The following is a 26,537-nucleotide window of genomic DNA, read 5'->3' on the forward strand; positions in this document are numbered from 1 at the left end:
CACAAGGGAGAGTGCAAGAAGGGGAGAAGCCTGAGCTGTTCTATCCCCAGGGACCCCCACTGCTCCCCTTTCCCCCACAAGAGAATAGCCTTGGGGTGCTGCTGCTCTAAATTCCCACGGCGGCTGACTCCCACCCTTTCCGGAAGCCCAGACCTTGGCTCTCTTTGGTCCTGTGAACTACCCAGCAACACATGGATGAATTCCCTTATTGTTTAAGTTGGCCGGTGTTGGTTCCCATGGCCAAAGACCAAAGCACCCTGGGGCAGACACCACGCATGGCTCGGCACACGCTCTGCACATCCCTTCGACGTCTACACCTCCCTCCCATGGCAGATTCAGCTACGGGCGCAGGCCACTTGGACACGGCGACTTGCACAAGGCGATCTGACAAGTAAGAGAGGAAGGAATCCCGGCCACAGAGACACCAGACTGAGAGCTAGGAGTCCTCGCTCTGCTCAAACACAAATGGAAAGCATCGTCAGGAAAACAGAAATATCTACCGGACCCAAAAAGGGTCGCTGGCCTCTAACATACCATCCCGCAGAAATAGAATGTGGGACACAGATGTACTTCTAAATACTCTACGAGCTGCGTTAAGAGGGTGAAAATAAGTAAGTGACTTTAATTTTAGTGTTACACTATTTAGCCCAGTATGCCCCAAATATTATCATTTCAAACTGTAACCCATATAAAAACTATGAATGTATCAATCATATGTTGCCTTTTTTGTAACTAAGTCTTTGAAATCCGTTGTCTAGTGTACCTGACACTTTCAGCATATCTCTGGACCAGCCACATTTCACATGCTCAGTGGCTGCGTGGAACCAGTGGCTGCATGTTGGAAACTCAGGGGCTGGAAGCTGTCCCTCACGCATTCCTGCACATGTCCGGGAACGCAAACCCTTAGAACGGCCACCGCATCGCCATGCCGTAGTGCTTCCCTGTCCGGGCTCTGACCTGAGGCCGGGAAGCTGGGGGGACCCCGTTCACCAGGTGCAGAGGTGATCCACGGGGCCCTTCAGACCCCTCTCCAGAAGAGCTAGCACTTGAGCTCCTGGGGGATCGAGCCGTCTGCGATGGGGGTGGACGCTCAAACCTTTGCTGAGAAGCAGAAACGGAGCTGCTGAACCATCACTTATGCTCACTTCCCGCTCCCAGTCCCGCGTGCCAGGGCCATATAGACGCCACGGTTCCGTCCACACTGCGCGAGAAAGGCGAGCACGCGGGAAATGAACGGCTCTTCTCAGACCCCTCCGAGAAGCGAGGCCCCAGGGCAGACCTCTGTCCACACACCGGGAGACAGGCAGTGGACACAGAGAGCCACAGCTGCCCAGAGTGCAAGCCTGAGAACAGGAAGCAGAGGGGGAACCCGCAGGGGTCAGGAAAGCCACCCCTCGACGACACTGGACACGTCTGGGAGCTGAAAAGTCTCAATCCTGGGGGGGGTTCCTGAGACTTTCGTGAGTTTCCCCACCCCATCAGGTCTTCATGGTGAAGATCAGAAGAAAATACCTACCCTGGGCATGTCCATCCTGCAATGCTCTTGCAATCCATCCAGAGCGCTCCCCGGGGGGTGCCCTCCCGTACTGAGCTGGCCTGACCTTGTAACCACGGGGATGTGGTCGACATGGCAGGGTGGGGCTTCCGAGGGTCATACAGAGACCGTGCGGCCCTCCCTCTGCTCTCTCTTGGATGCTTCCTCCTAAGGGAAGCCAGCCACCCTGCCCCCACCCCGCCTGTGGGGAGGTCCCCCAGCTGGGGAGCACCATCTTGACAGAGACCCTCAAGCCAGAGCCGCCTGGCTAAATCATTCCCCAGTCCCTGACCTACAGAAACTGGGAGGTGACATGTGTGTTTCTGACGGAAGCCACTGATCACACAGCAGTGGATGAGTCACACCCAGCCGGCCCCTTTTCCCGAGTGCCAGCACCAGGGTATCCCGCCAAGAGAACTTCCCACCCCAGCCTTGGTTTCGTCCTGTGTTGCCGAAGTCAGACACAGCTTTTCCCGAACTGGTGTTTCAGGAAGGACAGGGTGGTAGGCTGTAAAAGAAAAACAAGCCAGCCTGCTCCCAGGGAGCTCTGCACGCAGCCGGGCTCACATCTCTTGGGTTCTTGGGCTGCCCTCTCAAACCCGCAAGGCAGGGCTCCGATGGAGGACTGTTTTGTCTCTCGCTCTCTGTGTCCCTCTCTGGCTGTCTTTTGCAGTCCCGTCCAGTAAGGGCCCGAGGTCCCGTGGCTGTGTGACGGGAGGCCCTCGGAACTCAGCAAAGAGGCAGGAAGCAGCCCCGGGGCCGCAGGAAGGATCCCAGGAGGATACGGCAGCAGCAGGAAGAGACACTCAGCAGACAGGAAAAGGATGAGAAGACGGGCGGTCTGGGTTCCCCGGGCATTCGACAGATGTTAAGAGAGTTCCCACCCCTCCAGGAGGCTGGTGTGGACCAGCAGCTTCCAAACTCGGAGGCTTCTCCTCCTCGGCCCCACCAGCCAGCTCTGGGGCTGAAGGTTCCCTCAGCCTCCTGTCTCATGCTGAGGCTCTGCTCTGCTTCTTTGCCCATATCCGCCCCAAGACCAAGTGAAAACCTTTCAGAGCTGCCTGGGCTCCCCACCGTCCCTTCTTGGTGGGTTTTGCGCAGCTACTCTGCACAGGGCGTGAATCCGGACTTTGAAAGATAAACAGAGGAGCAACCAGAAGCCAGCAGCCCAGCCTCACCCCACCCTCGGAGCAGCGCAGCCGGTAGAACTTTCTGCAATGATGGGAATGTTCTTTATCTGCAGCGATCAGCATGGCAGCCACGCAGCTGTCCAGATCCCGCACTGGAAACATGGCCCATGCCCACGGAGGAGCGGAAAGTTTCATTTTCCTTCATTTTAATTAGAATATACATATAGACAGCCAGTCGTGGCTCATGGTTTCTGAATTGGGCAGCCTGGTTCTTAATCCTTGACGGGGGTCTGTAAACACAAGCTCTGTAGAGTTGTTTTAATTTGTAAAAAGGTACTATTTACATACAGTAAAATTCACTTTTCTGAGTGTACAGTTTTGCTACTTTGGGCAGACACACAGAGTCACACAGTCTCCACCACCATCACTGACCCCCCCCAACAAAAAAAATTCCCACGTGTCATTTTATGCTCAGCCTCTCCCCAGCCCCCCAGCCCCCACTCACCTGCTTCCATTTCTCGAGCTGTACTTCGCCCAGAATGTCCTATAAGAGAAAGCACACGCAGTGCATTGGGGGAGTTCCTCCGTGTCATTTCACACTTTGCTCCTTTTCCTGGGGCCGCAAAGCCCATCACCTGACTGTACGGCGGTTTGTTTACCCCATTCCCGGCTGAAGTTCATCTGGGTGGTTGGGGTGTTTCCAGTGCTCGGTGGTGAGTATTTGTGTACAGGTCCCTGTGTCAACACAAGTTTTCGTTTCACTTGGGTTAAAGCCTAGCGATGGGACTGCCAGCCATCGGGTCAGTCTGCTGACCTCCACGAGAACCCGCCAGACCGTTTTCTCAAACACCCGCTATGTCGGGGGGCCCGCACCCCTCCTCGTTGGCCACGACAGATGGCTTCATCATTTCCTTTAAGTAATTTTAATAGGTGTCCCGTAATTTCTTCCTGTCGTTTTAACTGGCTCCTAACAAGCAATGAAGTTGAGCGTCTTTTCCTGTGCTTGTCTGTGATCGATGTATCTTCTTGGAGAAATAATGTGTTCCCATGTCTTGTCTTGTCTTGTCTGTCTTTTTTAATGAGTTCATTCTCCAGATAGCTCACTGCCTCTTTCCAACACAGCCTTAATGGTCACCTCCCAATTCGGCCTCCTTGTCGATGGTTTAGTGCCTTGGAGTTAACTTCTGTTCCTTCCTGTTTCCGCAGCCAGCTCCAGAGGCTTCTAACAGGGTAAGAGCCTGCGTATCTTGGATCCCAAAGGTTGACAAGGCTCTCCCCGGCCAGCCGTTCATTGCTCCTTTCTTGAGCGCGTGCTTTCTGGACCAGGTTCAGCGTGCCCTCTAGACCAGGACAGAGCGAGAAGAACCCACTGTCTTCAGTGGTCCTTACTGGCCCTTTCCTTGTGCCCTCTGCTGACTCTGTCAGTATATCGAGCCGCTGGCTATTGGAGGAAGGAATTACAAATGATGGGATTCTGGACTTGGCAAGGTCACCCGGCATCAGCCCTGTGAGCTCCTGGTGTTAGCACACGCAGGTTCTTGGTCTTCGGGAAAAGATTCCTATAGCTTAGGTTGTGCATAAGTCTTCATGCGTCGTAGTCCAGAAGGGCCTGGAGGTACACATGGACCACTTGTCTTCAAACAGACCTGGCATTAAAATGCAAGAAGTCCCCTCAGCTGAGCCAGAAGAAAGAAACTTGGAGGTTGCATGTAAATCCCTTGCTCTTAAAAATATAGATCCCACTGTAAAATAGACCATGCAAATTTCACCGGCTTAATGATCTTAAGTGTATAGTTCGGTGGTGTTGAGTACAGTCACGGTACTGGGCAACCGCCACCACCATGCAGCACCAAAACCTCCTTATCTTGCAAAACCCAAACTCTGTCCGCATTAGCTCTCCATTCTCCACCGCTCCACCCAGCCCCTGAGGTCCACCCTTCCACTGCCCGCGTCTAAGACCTTGACCACTCTCGGGACGGGACGTGTCTTTGTGTGGCTGCGAGCTTCCTCCACGTGGTGTCGGTTGGCTTCCTTTTCAAGGCTGAGCGCTATTCCCTTGCCTGTGTATCCCACGTGTGTCGATGGAACTTTGGCTCACGCCTTTGGGAGTTGAAAATAATGCTGCTCTGAATGTGGGTGTACAAATACCTTTTCAAGACCCCGCTTTCCGTTCTTTTGGCTTTATACCTAGAAGTCTCATTGCTGGATCGTGTGGTCACTTTATGTTTAATGTTTTGAAGAAGGGCCATCCTGTTTTCTCAAGTGACTGCCCCATTCTACCTCCTTAACACCAGTGTGTTTCTAAATGTCTTTGGGTGACATAAATATTGCCCGGATCCCCCAATGTCTGTCCACCTCACTCCTCCAACACCCCCTTGCCTGGGCCACCAGCTTCCCAACCGGCCACCCACGGTCACTGACCCCTTTCTGATCCAGACTCCACATACCAGTTGGTGATTCTATTTCAAATATGTGGGTCTACATGATGTCCTTCTGCCAATAACCCCTCACTGGTTTCTGTGGCTAGTGGAATAAGACCTAAATCCGGACATGACCCAAATGGCCCTAATCGGGTTCAGCTGACCTGGTAACTCTCGCTTCCATCCCCAGGGACTTGTCAATCCCCCCGAGGGTGCCACGCTCCCTTCCTTAACACGTGCTGTTGCATGGCTGGAATGCCATCCCCCAGATCAGCCTTGGACTTGCGTCATTCCTTAGGGACGAGATCCCTGACCCTGTTTTTACTGTCCTCCTCCCTCTGTCAAGAAGGTTCTCTTGTTACAGCTTTTCATAAAAATATGTTCCTTGACCAACCCTGCTCCCCTACATATGCCTATCTCTGTCTCTGTGTATTCGCTGAGATGATGATTGGCCCAACATGGACTGCAGGTCCAGGGGAAAGTGAGTAAACAGACAAGCTTCCCACCCTGGGGGCCCCATCTCCCCACACACTCACAGGCCACCACCCAGCAATGCCTTGCAGGACTCGCCACATTTCTTACGGGACCAGACCGGCTGAAGGGGGAAGGCCTGACCAGCACACTGGAGCACCAAAGGGATCCGAGCCCCGATTCCACACTGGCCCGGCATCTGGCTCCCCGTGAGCCAGCCGGTCAGCGGTTTGAAAGGCGAGGCGGTGGCTGGTGCTCAGAGTGCAGCCGCGAGATTTGAGCTGGCTGGCTGTTGAGTGAATAAATGACTCTAGAAAGACACACGGGGCATTAGGGATCACAAGCATCTTTTGACAAACTTCAATTACAGTTCCGAAAACGGTTCATTCCAGTGAGTGTGACCTCAATTTAGGGTGGGCCGAGGGAGGGAGCGAGTCCGGCCAGGAGATTGCTGAGGTCACTCGTCCCTGTCCCCAGGGAGCCTGGAGCAAAACTTTCCAGGGAGACTTTTGGGGGTTCCCCTCCGCGACCCCTTCAGGGCGAGGCGGCAGCTGGGGCCGGGGGCGGCGGCGGGGTTAGGGCAGTGCGCCGGCCGGCGTGGACACCTCCCCGGCTCGCCCCGGGAGCGCCGGCCGGAGGGGGCGCGCGCTCGTTCGGCCTCCGGCTCCGCTCCGCAGCGATCCGGTCCGGGATGCCGCGCCCGCCCGCGCCCCGCGGAGCCCCGCCCCCCGCCGCCGCGCCGCCGCCGGAGGCCGCTCGGAGCTGCGCGAACATGGCCGAAGTCGGCGAGGACAGCGGGGCCCGCGCCCTGCTGGCGCTGCGCTCGGCGCCCTGCAGCCCCGTGCTGTGCGCCGCCGCCGCCGCGGCCGCCGCCTTCCCCGCCGCCACGGCCCCCGCGGCCCCGGCGCCCGGGCCCGCCGCCCCGTCGCCGCCGCCGCCCGCCCAGCCCCCGCCGCCGCCGCCACCGCCGCCGCCGCCGCCGCCGCTGCCGGGCGCGATCGCGGGGAGCGCGGGGGCCGCGGGCGCGGGGGGCGCGATCGCGGGGGCCGCGGGCGGCGCGGCGGCGGGCCCGGGCACGGGGGCTGCGGCGGGCGAGGCCCTGGTGGCCGCGGCGGCCGCCTCGGTGCGTCGGAGCCCCGGGCCCGCGCTGGCGCGCCTTGAGGGCCGCGAGTTCGAGTTCCTCATGCGGCAGCCCAGCGTCACCATCGGCCGCAACTCGTCGCAGGGCTCGGTGGACCTGAGCATGGGCCTGTCCAGCTTCATCTCGCGGCGCCACCTGCAGCTCACCTTCCAGGAGCCGCACTTCTACCTGCGCTGCCTCGGCAAGAACGGCGTCTTCGTGGACGGGGCCTTCCAGCGGCGCGGCGCGCCCGCCCTGCAGCTGCCCAAACAGTGAGTGCCACGGCCCCCGCCCGGCCTGGACCCCGGGCCACCCGTGGACCCCCGACCCGGCTGGACGCCAGGGTCACCAGGACCCTCGGCCCGACTCCGACTTGGGGTCGCTTTCGGCCTTTGACCCGGCATGGACCCGGAGGTCACCCTGGCCCGGGACCCGACCACCCCCTGGATCCGTAGCCCGATTGGGTAGACCCTGGGGTCACTCCAAGCCCTGGCCCGACCCCGCCCTGTCCTGCCCGACACCAGAGACGGCTCCGACCCCGCCCAGCCGGGGCCTCAGGGACGCTCTCCGACCCAGGTCCGATCCGTGCTCAATCTGGACCCCGGGTCCGCTCCCGACCTCCAGCCTGCCCGGACCCTGGGCTCCGAGGGTCTCCTGGCCCCGCCTGGCCTAAAGTATAAGGGTCACTTTTGTTTCTGCCAGTCCTGGACCAGAGGACACCCCTGAGGCTTGGCCAGCCTGGGTCCCCAGGTTCACCCCATTCCCCACCAGGTCTGAATCCCAGGTCCACCTTGCACGCACTCCTGAAAAGGGTAGCATCAGGTGGTTTCAGTGTTGGAGGTGTGCCCCCCACTTCCCCACAGTGGGGGTTCAGGTCTGAATGGCAGTGACTTGGGCTAGGAACAGACGTTCCCATCCCCGGGGCAGGGGTCCAGGACAGGAAGTGCTGACTCTCCAATGTCCCTGGAGATGAAGCTTCTGGGACAGGACAGTGGTACCCAGCACTCAGGCTTTCCTAGCACAGCTGGGGTTCCTGGGCCGGAAGGGGAAACAGCAGGGATGGGGGCCAGGGCAGGGAGAAGACAGCCCCCAGCAGCTGTAGGGATGGCTGGGCCTGAGATGCCCCATGGGTACTTTTAGGGACATTGACTCACTTTCCCTTGTCTTCTGGTTCCCGTGTCCGCTTTTCTCTGCCATGGGCTGTGCCCCGTGATCCTTGCTTTCTCAGGATCTGTTGATCAGGAGAGGACTTATTTAACTACTGTGCTTCCTCTTTGGGCACTTTCTGTTTCTGTGTAGTAAGTGCCTTGAACCCCTCACTAGTGTTTATATTTCTCCAATGGGCTTCCTGTTCCCTGCTTGTCTCTGATGGTTTAGTTATGCTTCTGTGAGAGAGTCCGGGGGATTTTTGCTGGGGTGATTCCCAGCGACCAAAGCTTGCTTCTGTAAACTTCTCCCCTCTCTAGGGTCTCGCTGTGTTTGGTTGTAAATATTGCATTGGTTTCCCAGTGCAGCCTCAACAATGACTCACTCCTGCTTAGGATGTGAGAGGAACAGCATACCTTTATTTTACAAAGGTGCAAGGTATGTATGTAGTTCGGTAAAGCCAGGCTTGGTGAGTAACAAAGTTATTCTGTCCTATCTTTGTTACTACTTTGTTCTCTTTTCCTAACCTGCTCAGTGTCTGTTCTGGGTCATTAAATACATTTCAGGGCCAACCACTCACTCCTCTGGTGAGAAAGTGACGGGCAGAACAGCCGCATCCCTGCCCTGCCCCCGGGCTCTTAGAGACCTGTTCCGCTGATGCACCTTTCCATAATTCAGTGGGATTTTTAGAGCTCCCTGCCCACCTGCTGTGTAGGTCCGCTCCTGACTGGGGCTGAGCTTACTGAATTTGGTGCCCCTTAGTTTGTTCTCTAACTGGAGGGGAAGGAATGCCAGCTCGCCGAGGCCTCAGATCATCCTCTGAATAGGCCAGTACCAGGTCTGTCGTTTACACTGTGTCGTGGGAGCTGGTGGGCCCCCGGCTGGTTTGTGTTCAAGGGGCTTGACTTCTGGGTGGGCACGTCATGGAGCTCTGTGCTCTGGCCAACAGCCTGAGCCCTTGACTGCTCTCTGACCACGTTCTTTGCCCCACTGTGCCTGTGTTTGCCTTCGGCTGGGCTTCTGAGCAATCTCCACGTAGGCAGTGATGTAAAATGCATGAGAACAGAACGACCAGGCAGGAGGAGAACCGTTCAGGGGGCATCTGTGTCTCCCTCCTCCTGCTTGCTTCTGAAAATTGGCCGAGCCTATGGACCTGTGCGTTTAGCAGTTGGAGCTAGCTTACAGTTTTTTCTGTTTTAGAGAGTGTAAACCTGAGTAGTCCTGTATGTGGAGTGGGCTGTTGTAAACTCCTTTTTTAGCGCTGGGTCAAGACTCTTTGGCCTGTCACATAGAAAGCAATCAAGAAATTTTAATGAATTTAGTGCAAGGAAGTTGAATGTGTACGTTTTTGTTACTCCAAAGTGGGAAATTCATTACTGGCTTTTAAAGAAGGGTAGTAATTACTGTCCATTTTCTCTCGGGTGTTGGTACGTGGTTTTGCCTTTAATGTTTGAAGCTATGAATTTCTTTACCATAAATTAATTAATTTTTAAAGATTGTATTCATTTATTTGACAGAGACACAGCGAGAGCAGGAACATAAGCAGGGAATGTGGGAGAGGGAGAGGCAGGCTTCCCGCCGAGCAGGGAGCCCGATGTGGGGCTCGATCCCAGGACCCTGGGATCATGACCTGAGCTAAAGACACACACTCAATGGCTTGAGCCACCCAGGCGGCCCCCATAAATTAAAAATTCCTGTTGTACTGGGCAATTCATAGACTTGCTATGCTTGGATTTAGTGGAGTGTGGTGCATGAGCCTTGAACTTATTTTGTTTTGTTTTGTTAGCTTTGTGATGATATGCATGCCAGTTCCTGATAGGTGACGTCCGTCTTGGGAGGCATCGCTCGCACTGCCCACTCCCAGGGACAGCTCCCACGATGCCTTTCCTCCCTCTTCTTTCCTACTGCAGAAAGCGTGTGCTTAAGATGAATACCAGAATTTACCCCCATTTATTACTGCAAGTACGTTCTTCCCCAAAGATCAGTATTTTTAAATTATTGGCGGGAAGACCCTTCCTTGTGACCCGTTCAGAAGTGATCTTGCTCTCCTGCCGTGTGGCCACACTGTGCCGAGTCCCCTGGACACTCCCAGGGAGGGAGTGTACATCCGTTATAACTCAGCCCCGACCTGACTTGACTCAGCAAAGGCTTCTGGGCCCCAAGTCTAGCATTTATTTCTTCCAGCCCGCGAGCTCCCTGAGGGCTGGGCCGAGAATAGCTCTCTTTCACCCAGGACAGTAACTGGCTGGCAGGAGGTGCACAACTGAATTGTGTTTGTTGAATGAACATAGGAGTTAACTGAATGAATTTGCAGCTTCCGGGGGTGTGGAGGAAGCAATGTCATCGATTTCGCGTGGTTTTCAGAGGTGGCAAGTCAGCTTCCCCCAGGCTGTGTGGCCCGCCCTCTCTGGGTAAGCGGGCCAGCGTGGTTCCTGGTGACTGGTCCTTTATGCCGTCAGATTTAGAATTGGATGTGAACTACACAGAAACAGGCCCATACACAGCCCCTCACTTGCTCTTCCCTCTTTTTTTTTTTTTTTTTTGGCATCCTTTTTTTTTTCTTTTAAACATGTTTGTAATAGACGTGAACTACTCGATTAATTACAGTAAAAACAAGACTTCTGTTTGTGGTAGCCTCTGTGAGTGGTAAGGTCATGGGATTCTTTCTTTTCTTTTTACTTTTCTGCGTTTCCCAGACTTTCTGCAATGAGCATGGCTCTTTTTTCCTTTTTTAACACTTTCTGTTACCGAAGATTTCAAATGTGAGAATAGAGCAGTGAACTTGAACGTGATCGTCCCCATCGTCAACAGTTAACCTGTCGGGACCTAGCTTGCTTTACCTTTGTCGCCACTCCTCTTTCTTCCAGCGCCCTGGCGACCTGGAAGCAGGTCACAGGTGTCCCATCGTTCTGCATGTGTAAACACTTCAGGAAAAGATGAAGATCCTATTTTTTAAAAAAGGATTTTATTTATATATTTGATAGAGATCACAAGTAGGCAGTCAGATGGAGAGTGGGCGTGGGTGGGGAAAGCAGGCTCCCCACCGAGCAGAGAGCCTGATGCGGGGCCCAATCCCAAGACCTCAAGATCATGACCCAAGCCAAAGGCAGAGGCTTAACCCAATGAGTCACCCAGGCGCTCCGAAGATCCTTTTTTAAAGAAACCTAACCACAATGTCATGAACACACCTTAAAAGTTAATTGTAATTTTTTACTGTCATCAAACTTCTGGTTAGCGCTCGCATTTCCCTTGCTGCCTCACAGATTTCTTATGGCGCGTTTGTTCAGATCAGGAGCTAAATCGGACAGCATGATTGGTTGGTGTCATTACATCTCTTGTCATCTATAGGCTCCATCTGTGTCTTTTTTTCTTCCTCGCTGAAGAGACAGGTCCTCTGTCCTGTAGAGTTCCCACCCCCTGTGTTTATGGACTGGGTCCCCTGGTGTACGCTTACTGTAAATCAGTTGTGGGACCCAGAGATTTGATCAGACTCAGAGTTGATGTGTTTTGGGCCAGAAGCCCCCTCATAGACGCCAGTGCGTGTGTCTGTCAGGAAGCAGAGATGTCTGTCTGTCTATGTTAGCACCTTCTAGTGGTCCTTGCCTGGGTCCATCAAGTGTTTACTCCCCGTACTGTAGCCGTTCACCTTGGCCACGTGGGTGCGTTCCACCCCCGGAAGGACATGTGAAGGGTGGCCTGTGGGAGGGATCGTAGTTTCTGTGCGTGGACTGCGATGGGATGTGACTGTGACCCCCATAGCATTTTACTGCAGATGAGTTTGTTTCGTATGGTTTCCCAGTGCTCTTCCAACCGGTCCCTTAAAAAAGTATGGGATTAGTTACTAACCGTCACACGAGTAGTTACCAGATTGAAGTCACTTTGAAATTCGTTGGAAACTGCTGCAGACTTGAAGACAGCAGTCAGCCAGCAGTACTTGGCCCTGGCGGTCGGCCTGGGAGCGGGCCCTGTGCCGCACGGGGTTTACACGGGGGGGCAGCGGGGGGTGTCAGCTCAGCGGACCCGTGTGGGGGAGGTGTGCAGGGCTGTGCAGGGCTGTGCGGGGCCAGAGAGAGGAGCAGTAGCCCGAAGAGCCTCTGAGGAAGAAACGTTCTGGTCTGGTGCCCGTTTGGACGTGGAAGTTGGAGGAGTGAGAAATGCCACGTGGAGAAACGGGGACCCTGGGAGCAGGAGCCGCGGAGATGGAGCTGTAGCAGGTGCAGCCGCGTCGTGTCTGGGGAGTGTGGCCAAAACCTGGCATGTGCGTTTTTGCTAAGTAAACCCTTTATTCTGGTTTTTTTGCTCGTTGACAATCATTGTGGGTCACATACATTTTCCAGAGTTACTCTGTCGCTTCCTTTGTGAGGATTTTTTTTTTTTAAAAGATTTTATTTATTTATTTGAGAGAGAGAGACAGAGAGAGAGAGCATGAGCGAGGAGAAGGTCAGAGAGCGAAGCAGACTCCCCATGGAGCTGGGAGCCTGATGTGGGACTCGATCCCGGGACTCCAGGATCACGCCCTGAGCCGAAGGCAGTCGTCCAACCAACTGAGCCACCCAGGCGTCCCGGATTTATGGGACTGTAGTGAATTGGGGGCTAGGACCCTGAATGTTTTATTAATGAAAATATGGGCCACTCTCCAGCATTCAGTTCACACCGAGGTTTTTCCGGCCTGTCGCCCTTACAGGAGAACATATATGGTATTGTAGACGTCGGTCTCTCACGATGTGTGTGCTGAATTGAATTTATGTATTTATATGTTTATTTATATATTTATATATTTATTATAATAATTTAGGAAAGCCTCATGTGGATAAAGGGAGACGGTTGGTGGATGCTACAAGGGTATTCTGTAGAGTTTTAACGATGTTCACGGTTAGTGCTTTGGAAAAAGAGACACAGCTCTGTTTCAGATCATGTGCTGAGATGAAAGGAAAGCTTTTGATTTGGAGATACAGTCATTTACTATTTGCTGTTTTTGCATCTTGTGAGTGTCAGGGGATAAACTTGGTAAATTAGTGACAACTCAAATTACAGCAATGTCTCATCTCCATAATTACCCTACATTTAAAGCATTTCATATTAAAATGAGAAGATTATAGAAATGCTTTTACTTTGATTTCCTGGAAGTAGGGCCTGGCATTGTGACTTGCTAGGAGGTTTCGTGTGGTTAACGCTCAGTGCCGCTCTCTCGCCTTTTGCAAGTTTCCGGTTTTCTGGTAAGAGGTTCCTGATGGATTTAAAGGACAGAAAATGGAATCTCTGGGTGTAAACGTATTTTGTGAACATACAAAGGGAAGCCGCGAGGGTGTGCCGCGAGCCGCCTGGCAGCCTGGACCGAGGCTGTGGGGGTGCCGGTGCAGCTGGCCTGTGCCCCTTGGGCCTCCGCGGCCCCGCTTCTGGGAGGCCGACGGCAGGACGCAGGACTCCTGTCTTTGGACGTAGCAGTTCCCACACTAAATCACGAGCTGATTGCAAACGTGTGGCTTCTCTCTCCTACGAATACTTTCCAGGAGGCCCACAGAGAAGAGAGGCGTGTTTTATACATGGTTTGATGAAGAAGAAACTTCCCCCCTTAGTCATTGGTGACATGTTTAACCATGCCCAGAAAGGGCGTTATTTCCTCCACGGGGAAGGGCTCTCGTCCTTCCACACGTGTGTGCCGAACGGGGCTCGGACCGTCACCTTTCTGCTGGAAGCCACAGCAGCTGCCCCCAGCCCACTCGGGCCGGGCCTGGCCCCTCAGCCCAGGTCCCCGCGTCGCTAATGGTGACCTGCCACCTCTTACCCCCGGCCACCCCCTGCTTCCGTCTGTTCCAGGAAGACCCAAGGTTTTGGGTCCAAGAGCCCTTTCACGCCCTCACACTTTGCTGGGGACCCCAGCGAGCTCATGTGTGGGCGCGGTTTGTCTCTTACACTCACCTCATTAGAGATGAGAACCAAGAAGTTAAAATATACTTATTTATGAACCCATTAAAAACAGCAGGAGTAAACAAATCTCCGGAATCATTTCTTGGGATAAAATCGCCGTATTTCCCAAAACAAAGAACGAGAGAATAGGGCTATTTGTTTTTTGTAAGTCTCTCCTGTCTGGCTTGTGGAGGACAGCTGGGATCTCATGGTGCTTGTACTTTTCCTCTGTTGTGATAGGTTTCAGTTCAGCTTGGGGAGAAGAGCCAGCCTTCCATAGACCTGGGCTGGCAGGGGGACGGCTGTTTTCCTGGGCTTTCAGTATATGTGCTGCCGAAGCGAGCACTTCATGGGCTTTCAGATGGTAGTAGATGCCCTTCCTTGATGCTGCACCAAAACTGGACATGCCGTGGTGTTTTGTTTTGTTTTTTTTATTTGACAGAGATCACAAGTAGGCAGAGAGGCAGACAGAGAGAGGAGGAAGCAGGCTCCCTGCTGAGCAGAGAGCCCGATGCGGGACTTCATCCCAGGACCCCAGGATCATGACCTGAGCCGAAGGCAGAGGCTTTAACCCACTGAGCCACCCAGGCGCCCCACATGCCGTGGTTTCTTAACAGTCACTTGTGCTGTGGGGTCTGAAGCGTCTTCAGGGAGCTTTTGTACTCTGTTAGGTTTAAAATCCATTGCTCTGTCTTGCATTTTGAATACATCTTCAATTACCCATGCATGGTTTTGTTACTTCATGCATTGATTATTGGGGGAAATATTGACTGAACTAAGAAGATCTTCTAATGTCAGTATGTCTTATTATATAAAGAAAGGCATATTTTGATCCCCGTCAAACTCAACAGATCACATTTGAAAACAGAAATCTTTGAAAGGATCCGGCATTTTGGTATAGTTTAATTTCAGATTTGCTCTAAAAGTTGAGTTGACGGTATATTTTTACAGAAATAAAAAAAAAAGTCATATGATGTAGCCATTGGTCTCATTAGTACCTCATAACATCATTTGGCTTACATCTCGTATTGTGTGTGTGTGTGTGTGTGTGTGTGCGCGCGCGCACGCGCACGCGCGCGCAGTCAGTGCGTGATGACTTTGGATGAGCCCATCGGTTAGTGCTGCTGGCGCCCAGTGCTGGGGAGCCCCGTGCGACTCGAGCTCACGTTTATGCACAGGCAATGACCAGTACCAGTTGTCCATGGACAGCCTTCCCAGGAAAACTCCCTCATATCACATGATTTGACTGTAGTTTACTGATGAAGCTTGGGTTCCTTCTGTGCGCTCCCACTAAGCTGTGTCTGGAACACAGTGAGAAGGAGCTTGGGAACCACATGAGCTCTTGGAGCTGATTTAGAAGAACGTGAACAGGGAATCTGATGGCAGAGCAAACAGGTTGCTGGCTATGAATTTCTATGAACAGAAGTTTGTATACCTCCTCCTCTACCGTTGGGGACACGAATATATCCGGTCAGTTGGCAGGTACATCCCTGAAGCTGGGAACAATGACTCATCACAGCCTGAGCAAAACATCTTTTCCTTTAGAGTATCCACCTCCCTTTGGTTGGTTCCGTATTAACCAGGAACGTTTATAGCCCTCCCTTCCGCACTCCCAGTGTGCGGGAAGACTGCAGAGTATCTCGTTTTCTTAGCAATTGTGTTCTTCTCTGCAAATTGCTGCATGAATGGATTTTCCACACCTGCTGACCCTTGGGTTAGCCAACAGGAGATCTCACGGAGTCGAGACTTTCTGCAGTGATAGAGATGTTCTTTGAGCCGTCTAGGATGGTGGCTCTAGTCTTGTGTGGCCACTGAGCCTTTGAAATGTGGCTGAGAACTCGGTTTTTAATTTTTAGCTGGAAGTTCATTTAAGTTTAAGTAGCCACACGTGCTGACGGCCATGCAAGCCTGGATCCCCAGCCCCTGGCTGTGGCCGCTGCCTCAGTTTACCCCATTCACCTCCAAGGCACAAGTGTTCTTTTCTGCAGTGTGCTTCGAGGTGAGGAAGACCGACTGGTCTGGTCTGGGCTTGGGGCTCAGGCAGACCCACGGCTATTCCATGGGCTACGGTGAGGAAGTAGCCAGCCGAAGCATTTGTGAAACGTCTTCTGGCCGAAGAGGCTGGTCATTGTCTTCAATTTCTAGTACTCTGAACTGCAGATAAGTGGAGAATGGGCAGTTTTCATTTTCCCCTTTATTACTCTAGTTCTGGAAGCCCCAGGAAAGAAGTAAGGGACCCAAGAGATGGTTCCTGGGGGTAATAAAGAGAAGAGACAAATTTGCTGGCGCAGGGAGTTTTCTGAAAACTCTGTGGCCCTTTCTAGCCCTGGATTTACCACGTATATTAGTTATTGATGGATTTCTTTTGAGCAGTTCCTTTATAAACAAACGCATGAGTGTCGTGTGTCTGCCTGTCCCGTGTGGCGCGTACGTGGACTCCTGCTCATAGCGTTTGGCACTGGTCAGCGTGGCTGGTCATTCTGTGTTGTGACCGTGGGTTGCGTCCTCCCCTGCAGGGAGTGGCACGGCCCACGGGGGCAGGGCTGAGCTCTCCATGGCATGTTGTATTTCTGGTGCCGGCAGAGTGCATGGCACTTGGAGGACATGCAGCACATATTGACTGGATGTTGACTTACAGACACAATCTTCTGTGGCCGCTGCTGGTTGTAATAGATCAGTTCCAGCATCTGGCTCACAGTCAGTCCCAAATCAGTGCTTCCAGTCAGTGGTCAGAAAATGTGTCCTTCGTGTGGCAAAGGAGGGACTCAGCTGACACCATCTGGTAAGCCCACCGTTGGTAGCGCGACTCTCCAGGCTGCAGGAGGGTTGTGGGGGGAGTGTTGGTGGGCCGGGCCTGGAAGTGGCGGATCCCACTGGTGATCAGAGCGGAGGCCACGACCACTCCAGCGGAGGGCCCTGTGTCCAGGAAGAAGAGGAAAGGCTCTGGAGGGCACTTAGCCAGTCTCAGCCCCGTTCAGTCTGGGCAGCAAACTGCACCCTGTGGGCCCAGTCCGGCCAGACTCTTGTTTGTATAAATAAAGTTTTATGGGAACACAGCCACGCCCATTTGTGGCCAGACTCTTGTTTGTATAAATAAAGTTTTATGGGAACACAGCCACGCCCATTTGTTTACATGGTCTCTGTGGCTGCTTAGTTGAGACGGACTGCGTGGCCTGGAAACCTAACTTACTTAGTGTCTGGCCCTTTATAGAAACGGTGTGTGCCTCCCCCCCCCAACCCGTGCTCTAACTCATACGCTTTCCTCCCTGCCGACGATGCCTTCTAGTGGGGTTAATCCCCACCTTTATCTTATGGTTTTCTTTGTATGGAGCTTCTATGTTTTTTAATATGTTATGGCCAATTTCAGACGTTTTATATATTTGTCTTGGGGATGGTCAATATTGAATGGGATCTTTTTTCTTATTTTCTAAAGGGTTAGTGTTTCCATGTAGGAAAGGTGGGGTGTGTGTGTGTGCGTGCGCACGCGCGCGCACCTATGTGTGTGTGCTTCTTCTCTCCCTTTTTTGGTATGGGCTTTATAATACCAATTTACTTTAAAAATTTTACACTTTGAAAACATTTCAAGCTTCCAGAAAAGTTGCCAGACTCGTTCAGACTAGTTCAAATAACTCCTGTCCTCTGCCATGATTCACTCATTTTTAACATTCCAGCATATTCCCTTTACTCTTTCCCTGCATGCGTACGTGCTACGTAAGAGTCGGTTAAATGGACTGTACCCCCTTCTCCCTTCCTACTACAGTCTGTTTTTCCTTAGGATAAGGGTATTTTCCATAACCACAGCCTGGTAACGGAGTTGAGGAAACCGGACCTCACTGTGGTGCTCTCTGACCCACCGCCCCGGGGACCAGGGCCGTCAGCCCCTGCGGGGACCAGGACCACGTCACCTGCCCCGGGGGTGTCCTTGCAGCGTCCGGCGTCCTGTCCAGCGTGGAGCTCTGTGGTCTCCTTATTCTGGGACCGTTCCTTGGCCTTTCTCTGTATTGACCTTGACATTTAAAAAAACAGAGCAGGACAGCTGTTTTATCAGATGCCTCTGGAATGAGATTGGTCTGATGAGAGAGTTCTGCTGGGCTGCTGGGATCGGGGGTGGGGACCTGGGGCTGGAATGTGGGGCGGGAGGGCGCCCACCCTCCTCTGGCATCTCTCGGAGGCGCAGCTGCCCTTCCCGGCAGAGTTCACGGGAATTGCTTGCTTTAGGTATTGGCCGTAGCTTCTCCACCCGATGGTTACTGTTTTTCTTTTTGTAGTTAATAAGTAATTTTTGCCATTCAGTGCCGGAATAAAATATTTATTTTGTATCCAGTCACAGCTACCATTTCCCCAACAGACTTTTTGCATGCATTTTCTAGGTCAAATCTTCATCCACACATGATGATTTGGTCTCTTTCTTCCGATTTTTTTTTTTTTAAATCTCATTCCTTGTTGTCTTGTTGAACTTGCTAGAATGTCCAGATACCACAGAATAAATCCCATGGTGGTGGGCTCCGTTCTTGCTCCCAGCCCTACAAGGAAGGCTTTCATGTCCGAGTCGGTGCAGCTTTGCTGCTCAGAAGCCCCTTTGGCCCACAGGACAAACCTCCCCAAGTGATCCCAGGCGGGGTACGTGGTTGGGACTTTGTAAATTGGTGACAGAATGAATAAAGACGCCAACAGAAGAGGTCTGAATGCAGAAACAACCTGGTAGGAGGCAGTGATCAGAAGTGATAGAAGCTTAGCGTTTAACAGGTGTGCGTGTGGGGCGCCTGGGCAGCTCAGGAGGTGAGGCATCTGACCTGTGATTTCAGCTCAGGTTGGGATCCCAGACTCCTGGGATCCAGTCCTGCTTTTGGTCTGTGCTTAGTGGGGAGCCTGCTTTAGGTTCTCTCTCTCTCTCCCTGTCCCTCCCCACCCTTGCTCATACACACTCTCTCTCTAAAATAAATCAATAAATCCTTTTTAAAATTAAATTTAAAAAATAATGAGAGGCCTGTCATCACCCCCCCAGCTGGGTGCCCTTGGGCAGGTGCCCTGACCTCAAGCTCCCCTTTCCTCATCTGTAAAATGGGCGCACTGCCCACTTGCTGGGTATTTATGAGAACTAAAGGTGGCGTGCCAGAGCGCTGGCTTGGCGTGTGGTGCCCAGGTGCCCTCCCCACAAGCCCACATCATCACCGTCGCTGCCGTCATCGTGACCGTCTGTGCGGCGTCTGGGTGTCAGAAGTGGCCTGGAGGCCGTACCCTGGTCTGGAGCCAATCCCGGTGGGGTAGCCTGGTTCCCACTTCCAGCAGAGGCGCCGGTCACTGACAGGGTGTCGCTGAGGACGGCTGCAGAACGGGCAGCCAGGGTCCCTCCTAGCTCCTGAGAGGTGTGAGCCGAGCAGATTTGTCGGGAGTTTCTCTGAGCTGCTTGCCCAGAGGGTGGGGATGTGAAAAGATGAACTCGGGCTTTCTCTTGTATCGGTTTGAGTCACCTTCGTGGGGCTCAGACCCCAGCTCACACAGGACGCTGAGAGGGAGGCTGGCCTCCTCCCATTGGCCGCCATCGGCCTGCTCCACCCTGTGGCAGTCCACAGGGAAGCAGCGAGAACGGGATGGAAGGCAGATGTGGTTCCGCGATCGGTCTGTCCGTCCAGGTGTTTGACGGTACAGACAAGTACAGAAGATGATCCAGCGTGTGCTCGGGGCCCATGGAGAATGGACCCTCGTTCACATTTCGCCGTGTACTCTCAGTGGAGAAGCATCATGTCAAGGTGACCTTGCCACGGTGTCTCTGTCCCTTCTCCAGAGGCACGGAGCCCCCGTTCTCTCTCTTGGTGCCCGGTGCAGAGCCGGCGCTCTGTCTCAGTGGCCGGGGCGGGGGCGTTGTGAGTCTCCTTGTCGTGCCGTGTGCATTCTGCACTTCTCCAGAAGTCGGCTTCAGAGGTGACACCGCGAGACAGAGGCCTGCGCCTGTGTCTCCATGGCTCAGGTACCCGGACCTCCGTGCTTCCCGGCTCTGCAGCCTGCCTCCTGCCTCTCCTTCGTCCCCTTCTTCCCCGTCTTCCTCTCAGCCCCTCTAACGCTCCCACGTGTGCACTGGCCTGCTGGGGGCCCCTCCGTGTCTCCGCCGGAGCATCTAGGCCTGCTCTGCTCCTACCCGGTCTGGGGAGATTCTCAGGTGCGTTCCCAGGCTCGTCTACCCTGGGCCTCACCCTGTGCGGTGCCCATCCCCAGTATCCCCATGTGGAAACTAAACGGAGTTGGGAAGATGGCCCCCCCGCCCCCCCAACACCCCCATGCCCAAGTGGCTCCTCAGGCCTTCGATGTTCCTTTCGCTGCAAGTGGGTGCTCCCTGTGTGTTCAGTGCCATGGGAGCTGGAAAAGCAGACGGAGCAGGACAGACTCGCTCCTCGCCTCTGTGAATCGGGGGGGGACGTCATAATCACAGAGAGGAGCATGTGGTGTCATTTCTGCCGGTGCAAGGAGTAAACCAGAGGACATGTTCTTCAGGTGGATGGGAGGACTCTTCCGGGGAAATGCTGTTTTCAGATCTAAACTGCGAGCAGGAGCTCCTGATGGGGACTCTCCTGGGAGTGGGACCCACAGGTGCGGTGGCTTGAAGTGACAGGGGGAAGACCCTCTGATAGGGAAATCCAGAAATTGAGGTGACCTCAAGGGCCCCTGGGAAGGTTTGAAGGAGAGGAGTGATAAGCCCAGCAGGGCCCCCTGGGAGGTCACACTCAGGCACAGGGACCAGAGTGCTGACCATGGCCCTGGGGAGAAGTCTGTAGAGTCTGCAGGGCTCGGTGATGGGCTGGCTCTGAGCGTGGGAGACGTGTGTGTGTGTGTGTGTACAACTCCCCAGAGCTCCTGACGGACCCCCCCCTCTCCTGGGCCTGGGGTCCTCACCTCGCACAGGGCTTTCCAGCCGTGCCTAGACTCGTGGTGCAGGAGGAAATAGAATGTGCACAAGATGTATGGAGCCTGTAGACAAGGGCGGGTTTTTACCCCTGAACGTTGGGGACAGAACAGCATTAGGAATGATTGTTTCTATGTGTCAAAGATAGAAGCTTCCGTAAGGAAAGCTCATGAGCTGACGGGAGCCCCCTAGGCAGGGGCTGTTGCTCCCCAAGAATCAGAGCGCTGCCCAGACGGCGGGAAGGCCCTTTCGGACTCTGGAGACGTTTTCAGCTCATCTTTCCAGGAATAATGAATGAAAGTACCGTTGCAGCCGTGGTTTCATCCGGTGGTTGGAGCGGGGAGCAGCAGGTGGTAGTCGCGTGGGTTGTGCCTGGGAGCTGAGCCCCGCTTGTGTCTGTGAGTACGGAAAACCTCCCCGTGGAGGGAAAAGGTGTGTGTGTGTGTGTGCTTGTGGCTGTTTTAAGAGCATCTGTCTCCGTGTTTGGGATATGTGTTTGGAGGCTGCTTGCTCCATAGAAGACCGTGGGGCTAAATTCCTCCAACAGCTGGCTGTGCGGGGTCCAGACCCTGCCCCTGTAGGCTTGGTGGCAGCGCAGGAAGCAGGAAGCGTCTTGGCTCAAAGGATCCTGAGTCCTTTGTGAGTGATGGGGACCCCTGCTTGGAGACCGATGAGCCGAGGTGCAGACCGCCGCAGAGGGGTCCAGGTGTCATGGCTGAGGCTAGCATTGGGGACCCAGGTTAGCAGCTCTCCCACACATGCCATGGTCTGCACTTGCTGCCACTTTGCCAGGCCTGTGGGAGGCGGTGGGGTGGCCAGACCGCCCCCGACTGACGCTGGCGAGAGCGTGCGTGCTTGTTGCCCTGGCCCACCGCCTCCCCTTGCCTGCAGGCCCCGGGGGCACAGGGTGAGCTCTGCCACCCGTCTCCCTGCCGACCCCATTCGCACCTAGGAGACCTGGGCCTTGGCTCCAGATGGAGCCCAAAGAATGGATCTCCCGGCTGCTGGGAGCCCTGTGCGTGCCAGGGCTGTCCGTGGCCCTGGTCACTGTCTGCCGAGAGAGACAGGTGACCCAGCCACTGGGGCGAGAGGATGTGAACTCCAAAAGCCCGGAGGCTGGAGCCACGTGAACGGTGTCCCTCGGGGGCTCTCTGAGGGGGACTGCAGGCAGGCCAGTGACAGGGAACAGCAGGTGGGACAGAGCCAGACCGGCCTGACAGGACTGCAGGGTGGAGCGAGGGGCTGTCCCTGGCTGTGTCCCTGTGTGCAGGGGCCTGTGGACTCCTGCAGGTATGCCCTGGGCAGGGGCTCGCGGCGGGGGGGTGCTTCCCTCTAACACACAAGACCGACGTCCACTTCTCTCTCTGGGCCAGGGTGTCGGACTGTCCCAGGATCCCCCCGGCTTCACCTGGGGGCGAGCAGAACGGCTTTTCTTCCGCCTGTTTCATGTACTGTCCCTTCCTGTAAGATCCTTCCTAATACTTTGATTTACGAACTTGCGTCAGCCCAAGAATTTAATTTTTCTAAAGTAGATTTTTTTTTAATTTGTTTTTCAAATGCCACTGAGATTTGAGATGGGGCCTCACTGGGCAGCTTTAACTGAGCGGGGGTGGGAGCACAAACTGAGCCCTCCAATAGGGGCAGCGCGCCTGCCACCCCAGGCCCAGAAGTCGCCCCCCGCCGCAGCTCCACCCCCCCTTAAACACTCCCTCCCCCGCCCCAGCACCCCCTTTCCCTCTCCTCTCTGGACTGGCCTCCTTTTACCCCTCTTGCCTGTCCAAACGTCCACGGCTCCTTAACGTCTGTGTTGGTGTAGGCCCACGACTTCCCAGCAGCCGGGCCCTGCAGTGTCCCTGCTAACTGCCTGCTGTCCCGCCAGCTCGTCCTCAGCCCTCGCCGTCCCCTGCCTGGAGCTCTGTCCAGCTTCTAACGTGACGTCGTTCTAGTGTCACTTCCTCAGGCCCAGTTGGGGCACTTGTTGTTTGCAGGCTCTGCATTTTTTCAAGGTATTAGTGCTGTTTGTAACTGTGTATTTTCTAGACTTAGTGCTCCCCTCCCTTCCCGCCTCCCTGCCTTGTTAATCTGGAAGGTCCAGGAGGGTGAGAACCACGCGTGGAAGCGTTTCTGGTGTGGCCTGTGAGATTGATCTGGGCCTCTTCCAAGCTGTTGAGTGTGTGGTGGCAGAGGAGAGCGTAAGTGTCCCCTCCCGCCTTCCAGGACTCACGGGTGACATGGCTGTTTGAATAGTCCCTTCCTCCCTGTGCATGTGCGGTCGGCATCCCTGGGACGTTCGGTTCCCGCGCCGCCTTCAGGCACCTCCGCAAGCACGGCAAACCCTAGCAGCACGGTCAGCCCATGTTCGGAGATGGTTAATCCTTCGAGTTTCTGGTCTTCTGATTCCCCTCTAACCTCTAAGGGACTGAACTGTAACTCTGACACGTGGAGATTTGATGCACGCATTCATTCATACCTCTTTTTCTCATCAGTAATTTTGTCCATATTTTATTACAACTCTGCCTTCATCTTTAACTAGTTCAGAACGGTAATCTCATTTTGTTCATGGTCACCGACGAAGCCAGGGAGGTTAAGATGTGTTTTTAATAAATTAACTTTAAAATGTGAAAATTTCAAAGTCAGTAACTTTCCACAGGAGCAGATGATTATATCTCTTCAGAGAATTCATCTGTCCAAAATGCCTTCTGTTCTGGAGGATTCCAGACTGCTAATAAATTAGCAGAAAGCTCAAAGTCTTTTGTTCTGCAGTTTATTTAGGAGTTTATCCTATAAGCCTCCATTCTGTAATTCTTAAAAGTCAAAAATTTTTGGTCTTTTTTTTTTTTAAGATTTTATTTATTTATTTGACAGACAGAGATCACAAGCAGGCAGAAAGGCAGGCAGAGAGAGAGGAGGAAGCAGGCTCCCTGATGAACAGAGAGCCCGATGCGGGGCTCGATCCCAGGACCCTGAGATCATGACCTGAGCCAAAGGCAGAGGCTTAACCAACACTGAGCCACCCAGACGCCCCAATTTTTGGTCATTTCTAACAGCCAGTTTTTAAAAGAAAGCCCCAGACAGTGCTCAGTAGCTTCTGTGCTCTGTGTTTCCTTTACTGTGTGAGACTTTTCGCTATTCTGTCTGCGGTCCACACTTAGAGAAATTTGGGAAAACATGGAAATGTGGAAAGGAGAAAAGCCCTGTCCAGCTGCTTGCTGCGGGGACCCTCGCTAACACAACACCATGTCTTTTCCTTGTGTGTGCTTCCTTTTTAAAGAAAGGCATTTTGCTGAAAGTGCATATTTGCAATTTCACAACCACTGATGATCTGAGTCTCTCTGGACCGGACTATAAGGTGCCCTTTTTTAAATGTTAATGTCTGTTTAACCTAACTGCTCTGCCCCACTAAGCTGGGAGTCCTCTGCTAGCCCGCTCACCACTGGGCTTCGTGCTAAAGTTTCCTCAGGGGGGAGGCCCCAGCTTGCAGAGGCCTGGCAGGGAGCTCCTGGCACCTGGCCCTGCTTTCTGTGATTCCCCCTTATCGGGAAGGAACCTCTCCACCCGTCCTTGGCAGACTGCACCAGATAAGGCTCGTGGTAACCAAATCCCAAATATGATTGCTAGTTTTTTCTGAATTGTTTTCAGGGTGGGAAAACTTAGAAGAGGTCCCGGTGCACCAGGTTGCAGACTTCTCATGGGAGAGCCGTGTTTGCAGGGTGAGCGAGGGACTGGGTATAAGGGCCGGCTGGGTCCCCTGGGGCTCCGGGGCTTCACCTACCTGGGCAGCTCCCTCTCCAGAGGCTACAGACACCTGCCACTTTTCTTTTAACACTTTGGATTTGCAGGGTCTTCAAATGAATTTATTGAAAGTGAACAAATAACACCGGTTCGTGAAAAACTGTCCCCTAGAATTAACTCCGCTATTTTTGCCCTGGCTCAGCTCCATTGCCCTCTGGAGAAACGCCGACTACAGCCTGCGAGTCTCTGCCTTCGCCCGATCCGGGACGAGATGCTCTGGCATGCCTGCCTGGTGGCCGGTGGGAGGGAGAGAGATGCTTCTCCCTTCTCCCCGTTTTCCGTGCCGCTGGGAGTGCCGATGTGTACCGCAGAGATGCGGAAGGAGGGAAGAGTGCCTGGGAATGTCGGGGCTGCGGGAGAAGGGTCTGCTCCGTTTTTATTTCAGAGCAAACCGAGCTGAGCTGATGAATAGGCAGTCGGGGATTGGGGATGTGGCTGGGTGTGCGATTTACATAACAATTAAACTAGTTCAGTAGGCCGCCCCTGCTGCCTCCGAAACCAGGCCTGTCTCCACGCAAGAGTCTTGGGCGGTATTAATCTGCTTTATGACCCGCTTTCCCCAGATGGCTCATTTCTTCTCCCCAGCACTAAGTACGCACGGAGACCGGGGTCTTTGGGAGCGGGCGCCTGGTTCCATGGCACCCGTGGCCTGTTCTCCGCCCCCGGCCGGGGCCGTCCGTCGAGGATGGGGGGGGGTGGGCTGGCCGCTCGCCCCATCTTTCCCATGTGCATGGCCCCCAAGAGCCACACGGTCCTGCCTGGCCTCCGTGTGTGAAAGCGTGTCTCGCCCTCCACCCTCGGGTTTTCCCACATTTTCCCGATTCTGAGTCAGCGCGGAGGAGGACGCAGGTCCTGCGCAGGCCTGACTCCCGATGAGCCGGGAAGGAGGCGCGGTTTCCCCTCCGTGGCCAGACACGGGGTTGGACGGGCAGGGCCGCGCTCTTGGAAGGGCCTGCGTCCTGAGCCAGATAAAGGCCTTTTCACTTTCTGCCTGGTGCTGATGCTGTTCGCTGTGTTTGCTTCTGGGCCTGATCCAGGATGGCAGCGAGGTCTCTCCAGCGAGTCCCGTCATTTCGTAAACATCGTTTGGTTGCCAGCGATGATCCGGCTTCACTCGGGAAAACCGGATGTGCTTCTAGATTCTCTGATCCAGCGTCTGCCTTATCAACGGCTGCTAACTTGGGGGAGATTAGCCCGAGGGTAACTTGGAGAGCATCTCAGGAGAAGACTGCTCCCTTAGGAAAGGGACAATCGCTTTGAATCTCACTCAACCTTAAACTATCTCAAGTTTCTCGGTTTAGTATGGGATTTTATGTGTCAGAATAAGGACAAAGGTGTATAGGGTATAATAAACTCGTGTCATAAAAATGTAACAATTTGCCCCCGACAATAAGCTTCAGCTTCTTTTGTGTGACCCGGGAAAAGGTTTTCTCCAAACGTTTCTGTGGTGAAGTCACAGCAGCCTGGGCCCGCAGACGGTGGGATGCAGACGGTGGGGCGCAGGTGTCTGTGAGCCTCAAGCCCCGTCCCTGTGTCCCCAGTGCCTCCTCCATGCGTGGCCTCGAATGCCATGTCCGCTCCTATCTCCCGGCCTCGCATACCTCTCCTCCTCCAGTTTTGTTTACGGGGCTGGGCTGAGGCCCTTCTCTGTGTCTGCTCTGGCCCCCCTTGTCACTCCTATGCAGCATCTCTCCCCTGGCCGTGTTTATTTGCCTCCCTGACTCGGTCACAGGCCCCACAAAGGACTAGTTTTCTTCTCAGGGCCCGTGGGGAGCGGGGCGCTTCATAAGCACCTACTAACTCTCGGTGGCTGAGTCACCGGCTACAGGGTGCACGGTGGCCTGGACCGTCGCTGGCCAGGCTGCGGTGACTCCCGCTGCCGGCCGGTGACCCGGTGAGTGCTGCCCTCTCTTCTGCTGTGGGCCTCACCGCCACACTCGGGTCTTGTCAGCCGACTCAGACCTTGCCCCAGAGCTCAGACTATCCCCTGCGCACACGGACAGGTCTTCCTGGCATGGAGACGTGGTGGCTAGGTCTGTGGCAGGCACGGCAGGTGACCACCTGGCACTGAAAGGGGGCGTTTCAGAATTTAACTTCAGTAAAACATGGACTGATTCTG

At 54.2% G+C, this 26,537-nt stretch overlaps 1 protein-coding gene across 1 annotated transcript in view; it reads left to right on the top strand.

Annotated features, from left to right (window-relative positions):
- The first annotated feature begins 6,327 nt into the window (after positions 1-6,327).
- Positions 6,328-26,537, top strand: part of FOXK1 (forkhead box K1) — a 62,467-nt gene continuing 42,257 nt past the window's right edge. The window contains exon 1 of the mRNA XM_044233779.1: positions 6,328-6,947. Coding sequence (XP_044089714.1) covers positions 6,328-6,947 — 620 coding nt within the window. The remainder of the gene's footprint in view (positions 6,948-26,537) is intronic.

This window comes from Neovison vison, chromosome 14, assembly GCF_020171115.1.
Source record: "Neovison vison isolate M4711 chromosome 14, ASM_NN_V1, whole genome shotgun sequence".
Taxonomy (NCBI): domain Eukaryota; kingdom Metazoa; phylum Chordata; class Mammalia; order Carnivora; family Mustelidae; genus Neogale; species Neogale vison.